At 38.8% G+C, this 7,500-nt stretch overlaps 1 protein-coding gene across 1 annotated transcript in view; it reads left to right on the forward strand.

Moving 5' to 3' along the window:
- Positions 1–7,500, forward strand: part of LOC143039805 (uncharacterized) — a 95,840-nt gene that overhangs the window by 85,511 nt on the left and 2,829 nt on the right. Inside the window, exons 11-13 of the mRNA XM_076210053.1 lie at positions 554–660; positions 2,063–2,202; positions 6,631–6,767. Coding sequence (XP_076066168.1) covers positions 554–660; positions 2,063–2,202; positions 6,631–6,767 — 384 coding nt within the window. The remainder of the gene's footprint in view (positions 1–553; positions 661–2,062; positions 2,203–6,630; positions 6,768–7,500) is intronic.

Below are 7,500 nucleotides of genomic sequence, written 5' to 3' on the forward strand. Positions count from 1 at the left end.
GATAAACATAGCTTCTAGGAGCTTAAGTTTATGTACATCCCTATTACTTGCTATAATCCTAGTGTTTGAAACCTCACTAACGCTGTCGATTTTAACAATGCATGCATACAAGAGAATCTGCTCCCCAGATATTCAAATATATATATATATATATATATATATATATATACATATATATATATATTTATATATATATATGTGTGTGTATTTATATATATATATGTATATATATATATATATATATATATATATATGTATATATATATATATATATTATATATATGTATGTATATTTCCTGGATTGAAATCACTACTTATTTTTCTTCTTCTTCTTCTTCTACTTCTGCTTCTACTTCTTCTTTTACTTCTTATTCTTATTCTTCTTATTATTCTTATTATTATTCTTATTCTCCTCCTCCATCTTCTTTTCCCTCTTCTTCCTCTTTTTCATCTTCCTCCTCTCCCTCCTCCTCTTCTTCCTCTCCCACTTTCTCATCCTCTCCCTCTTCTTCGTCGGCCTGAAGTCACAACCTGTCTTCCTCTTCTCTTGCAGGCCCTCCAATACGACATGGACCTCGAGTGCAACGTGGAGGCTTACCCGCCGGCAGCCATCTCCTGGATCCATAACAGCGAAACCATCGTCAACAACCAGCATTACAGGTGAGACAACTTAGGTCACCTCAGGTCACCTCAGGTGATTTTCCCAACAACTTAGGTCACCTCAGGTCACCTCAGGTGATTTTCCCAACAACTTAGGTCACCTCAGGTCACCTCAGGTGATTTTCCCAACAACTTAGGTCACCTCAGGTCACCTCAGGTGATTTTCCCAACAACTTAGGTCACCTCAGGTCACCTCATATGATTTTCCCAACAACTTAGGTCACCTCAGATCACCTCATATGATTTTCCCAACAACTTAGGTCACCTCAGGTCACCTAAGGTCATCTCAGGTCACCTCAGCTGATTTTCCCAACAGGGATGGTGATAGGAGAAGTGGTTTGTATCTGTAAGGTTTAAGTTCAATGTGGGTTTGGTTAAACTGTTATACCAGTTAAAAGTAAACTTTCGTGGTTAATCGGATGAGAAAGTTTTTGAGTCCGGAATACAAACTAGTTTTGAGGTAAATAGGAAATAATCGATCATTTATTCGCGTGCGTGAGGTTGCCATCTCCTCAACAGGTAGGAAACATCCATTTTATATATATATATATATATATATATATATATATATGTATATATATATATATATAAATATATATATATATATATAAATGTTTGGAGTTAGACAGAATAAAAAAAAAATATTTCAAGTGACACACACACACACACACACACACACACACACACACACACACACACACACACACACACACACACACACACACACACACACGACTCGTGGCACAGTGGTTAGAGTTCCCGGCCGCCACTACGGCGGTCCGGGTTCGAATCCCGCCCAGGGCTGAAACAATTTCAGTATCGCTGCGCTGCGAGTCGTTACTCCAACTCGTGGGCGGGTGTGAGTGCGTACAAGGTCACAGCATTACCCATAGATTGGTCATATATAGGAGCTCTGAGCTCTCTTCCGGGAGGGAAATAGCTGTCGATCACGAGTCTAACACGTGACCCAAGTCCATGGTGAATCACACACACACATACATACACACACACATACATATATATGTGTGGGTATATATATATATACATATATATATACATATATTACATATATTATATATATACATATATTTTCTAAATAGAAATGTAGTAGCACATTTGTAGATAACACACAGGAACCCACAGTCGGAGAAAGAATAAACTTCGAATAAAGAATAATCCTATATTTCGGCTATCAACTGTAGCCCTCTTCAGGAAAGGGCTACAGTTGATAGCCGAAATATAGGATTATTCTTTATTCGAAGTTTATTCTTTCTCCGACTGTGGGTTCGTGTGTGTTATATATATATATATCACGAGGTCATATATATATATCTTTTGCCAAAAGAGAGACCGACCACATCAACTCCCACTGTTGACATTTTTCTTCGTCTCTTCTTGTCAGGATCTCCCAGTTCGCCACAGCCGACGAGTACACAGACACGACGCTTCGAATTTTGAGCGTTGAGAAGAGGCAGTACGGAAACTACACGTGTATGGCGACTAACATCCTGGGCCAGTCCAGTGCAGTACTAACGTTAGAAGGTAAGGCACGTTTGTCCCGTAAGGAACGTTTCCGTGCTGGGAGGGAACGTCCGAGAACGTGCGATCCTGTAGAGGGACGCAAGACACTTTGAATGTATTTCCATTGTGAAACGTCATTCAGAAGAGGTTTTAATGTGATAATTTCGTAACAGTCTTCTAGTGTGTCTCCAGAATTATGAAAGAGCATGTACCATCAAAATATATATATATACATATATATATATATATATATATATATATATATATATATATATATACATATATACATATATATAATATATATATATATATATATATATATATACATATATTGTATTAATGTCTAAATTATAAATCAAGTATTTTCTCACTATCGTAGATCCTATCTCCTTTATTCTTGGGTTCAGACACGCTACTGTAGCCGTAACGCCCACTCTTTCAACGCTGTAACTATGTAGTTTTTTTTTTTATTGTAGCTAATTTCACACGATTTTATTCATCCGAGTAAATGGATCCGGATTTGAACGATGTCCTGAATGATTGGGACCTGTTCTCTCCCGGATTCCTCCTTCACATGAATAAAATTGTCTGACGTCATGTAGCCTCGAAGAGGATGCCAATTTGGCTCCAGAAACTTGGCAAAGTAGATTATTTGTTTGTTTCAGTAAAATTTGGTAAGAAAACCTTCTGATGACGTGAATGACCAATGTAGATACATTTGTGTCTTAGGTTTGGTATGAATGCATGTGTGCTATAGACAAAGAAAGAAAAAAAAAAGGTCTTATAAGAATTCAAATAAAAATTAAAAATCTTTGGTCTTCTTTTGACCATGACGAAAATATTGTCAGAAAACTTCTCTAGATCATCTGTTGGCCGAAAAAATCTGGTAAAAATAAACAAATAAATAAATTATTCTATGTTAGACAAAAAATGTCATAAGATATTCTTCTTAAAAAAAAAAATAATCAGAGAAAAGATAATAACTTACTAGTCAAAAACCTCGATTAAACGTGTTAGCAGATTGCCCCACTTTACCACATGGTTTTTTATTTTTATTTTTTTATTCTTTTTTTTTTTTTTGTAAAGATTTAAAAATCCCGATGGTGCATTTGCTATAGAAAACCAAATTCATGAATATTTGCCAGATGCGTTAGACCTTTCAAAAGACTTCAGTCTTTTTGTGATCAGACTCCCCGACACCTCCAGCCTTGCACTTGTTTGCATTTCATGTCTTGCATATATATAATATACATATGTATGTATGACCGCCTCTCTCTTCTAGCAAATGCCGCTCCTCGTCTTCAACACCGCCAAAGCTTCACTTTCCTGTGAGAGTCTCCCCCACTCTCCCACAGGCAGTCTTTGGTCGACCCAGCCCGACCCCCTCTCCCTCTCCTCATAGAGACATTCTTTCTAGAACCTTCTAGAACCTTCTAGAACCTTCGCCTGCAGCATTTCTATGGCGTACATATGTCTGAAGAATCATTGAACTATATGTGATAATGATTTTGCTTTTCATCTTTGGCCACATCTACCCCCCGCCCGCTTTCCACCCTTGCCTGAGAACACCAGACGTTTGTCCTTTTGTTTTTTTTATTCTTCTTTTTATTATTTTGCAAATACTGCCACTTCTTTCCCCCTGACTTCTACGATACTTTAACTTCTCGTTCTTGCTACTGGTATCATATCCTCATATCTGTACCATTTACTTATCAGCGTTTTTATGGAGATGAGGTGGCAGTGAAACTTTAAAAGGCTAGAGTATAGCGCTGTATTCATGTCCGAACGTCTCACTGAAGGAGACCTAAGTGGCAGAAATGTTTCCACCATACTCTAGATTTTACAGTTCTACTCCCACCTCGCCTCCATATTCTGTCCATCTTTATGTATAGTTACCTGTGTATACAACCTACCGCCACGTGGATTTTTGTTCTGTCTCCCTACACCACAAGATACACTTGCATCGTTCTATACCCAAGAGGACCGGTCTTCTCGGATGTATATAGAAATTAACCAAATACATTAACATTTCTTAATCCTTTAAGTCCCAGAGGCAGTAAAGTGGGTTTGTTTTCTATTCATGGCAAATGATTTTATTCAGTTTGAGGAAACCGAAAGATTTTCTTCATAGGCCATCTTGCTCTGGTTAATGTTAGACAATTTAATTCATCTGAGACTTAAAGGATAGACACACACACATACACACACACACACACACACACACACACACACACACACACACACACACACACACACACACACACACACACACACACACACACACACACACACACACACACACACACACACACACACACACACACACACACACACACACACACACACACACACACACACACACACACACACACACACACACACACACACACACACACACACACACACACACAAACAAACGCACACACGGATCAATGGTGTAGTGGCACCGAGTTCGATCTCACCCAGGGTTGAGAATTTCAGCATCGCTGCACTACGAGCCAGCACTCCACCTTTGGTGGGCAAGAATTGATGTGTATGTGTGTGTGTGTGTGTGTGTGTGTGTGTGTGTGTATGTATGACAGAGAGAGAGAGAGAGAGAGAGACAGAACGAGAGAAAGGTTACAGCATTACCCATATTTGAGCTTTGAGCTCTCATCTGGAAGGGTAATAGCTGTCGTTCAAGAGTCCAACACGTGATCCGAGACTGTTGAATCACAAGCGCGCGCACATACACACACATACACTATATATATATATATATATATATATATATATATAACATATATATATACTACATATATATATATATATATATATACATATATATATATATATATGTGTGTGTGTGGGTGTGTGTGTGTGTGTGTCTGTGGGTATTATATATATATAGATATATATATATATGTATGTGTGTGTGTGTGTGTGTGTGTGTATTATAGATATATATATATACATGTGTGTGTGTGTATATATATATGTGTGTGTGTGTGTGTGTGTGTGTGTGTGTGTGTGTGTGTGTGTGTCGATATATATACTTTTACCAGAAATTGTCTTTCCCCTGATCATGGCCACTACTGCCATATGAAGGTCATTGCCAGTGACGCCATAGTGTGTGTTGAAATTGTCACTACTTCATTTGATCCATTTGCACGACTTCCTTTTACTGTTGTTGAACTTTGGGTAACAGAATCATTATCTATTGTGACGGTTTTTGCAGCCCTTGATTTCCCATTTCATGACCGTTGCCATCTCCTGCTATGACAAATTTATTTATTCATTTATTTATTTATTTATTTATTTATTTATTTATACATTTTTTAAACTCCTAATTCTTTTTTGACTGCTTTGGTTAAGGACCCCACAACTCTATCTATCTATCTCTCTCAATCTATCTATCTCTGTCTCTCCTCTCTCTCCTCTCTCTCCTCTCTCTCCTCTCTCTCCTCTCTCTCTCTCTCTCTCTCTCTCTCTCTCTCTCTCTCTCTCTCTTTCTCTTCTAAACAGTTTCCACAGAAACAGCAGATTATACAGCCTATGATACTTTTCTCTACTATAACTACTTATGATACTACTACTAGTACTATTACTACTACTACAATTGTTATTCTATTCAATCTAGTAATATAGGTAATTTTGTTACTATTACTACTATTACTGATACTTTCGCCGATGATACTACACCTTACAATGATATTCATTCTCGACTATCCTGACTACTGCTATACACTTTTACTGCTACTATTCAAAATATGATACTACTATTCTCTTTCTAGTTATAGTGATACATCTACTATCACTATTCTACTACGACAAGTGATACTGCTACTGGTTTTCCTTGTCTACAAAACAAGCACACTCATCCTAACTAGTCCCACATATTAGTACTCCTAATATTTATGACAAAATGTCCATGCAATACTATATGTTCAGAGTCGAGGAAAAGTTTTGAAACATGCTACTTCCCCCCCACAGTCTATAATATATATATATATATATATATATATATATATAAATATATGTATATATATATATATATATATATATATATTTTTTTTTTTTTTTTTTTTTTTTTTTTTTTTTTTTTTTGTATGGGATGTATTTCCCTATGAAGTGCTTAACTTACAATCGTTACACACAGAATTTGAGTTTTGTATTATGTATCTGGGTGCGTCAAAACTTTTTCTTGTGACTGTACTTCCTATACCCTTAGCCTTGACTCTGCCTGCGTCTTCTACTACCATGACCATTATTGCTCCTAAGTACAACATTTACCTTCGCCATTATATATTTCCCCCATAACCATCTTATCTGCGTCTTCTACCATAACCAATTTTACTTCTAAGATTATCACAACCTTTAACCTTTCGTCATTATATATTTTCTCCTGTTTCCACCATATCTCTGCTCGACTCAGCTACGCCTGATGGTCTTCTCTTTGTGTTTCTGTAGAATCCATCACGCCTGTCTGCCCGCCCGCGTGTCAAACCCGCGACTACTCATCACCCGCCCATATGCCTACGCCCAAGCTCGGCCTGCTCGCCCCGCTCGCCCTCAGCGCAGTTGTCTTGTTCAGGACTTTCCACTAGGTACGGGTGACCCCCCCTAACCCCCCTTTAGGGGTAGAGATACCCCCATCCCCCCATGCCCCCTCATACCCCTTCATACCTTAAGTATACTTCATACCTTAAGTATACCCTATTTCCTTCACACACACACACAGACACATACACACACACACACACACACACACACGCACACACACACGCATACACACATACACACACATACACTATCTTTTTATGTGCGTGAATACCCCAATACCCTGTAGGCACGGGTATGCCCCAATACCCTGTAGGCACGGGTATGCCCCAATATCCTGTAGGCACGGGTATGCCCCAATACCCTGTAGACACGGGTATGCCCCAATACCCTGTAGGCACGGATATGCCCCAATACCCTGTTGGTGCAGGTATGTCCTACTGTCCTCTACATGCGGGCATTCTCCACTACTCTTTAGGTGGCTGTTTCTCCCAGGTATGGGCATACCCTAATGCCTTTAGTTACACATGCGTCCCATCGCTTCCACGATATGATGCCCCAAAGATACAGGTATGCCCTGGTACGACGGAGGTACGTGTATGCCCTCCATGTCAGTGCATAGGGATATGCCCATGCCCCTAGGGACCCCTATTAAAGGATCCCTGGAAAAGTCAAGTTTTTGTCCATCATATCATGGGCATCTTATTGTCTTCCCATTGATGACGTCACGGGTCCATAGTGACGTCATCAAAGTGACGTCATGACAAAGAAGAATATCAC

Source organism: Oratosquilla oratoria, chromosome 27 (assembly GCF_046742065.1).
Source record: "Oratosquilla oratoria isolate Oo_2021 chromosome 27, ASM4674206v1, whole genome shotgun sequence".
Lineage (NCBI taxonomy): Eukaryota > Metazoa > Arthropoda > Malacostraca > Stomatopoda > Squillidae > Oratosquilla > Oratosquilla oratoria.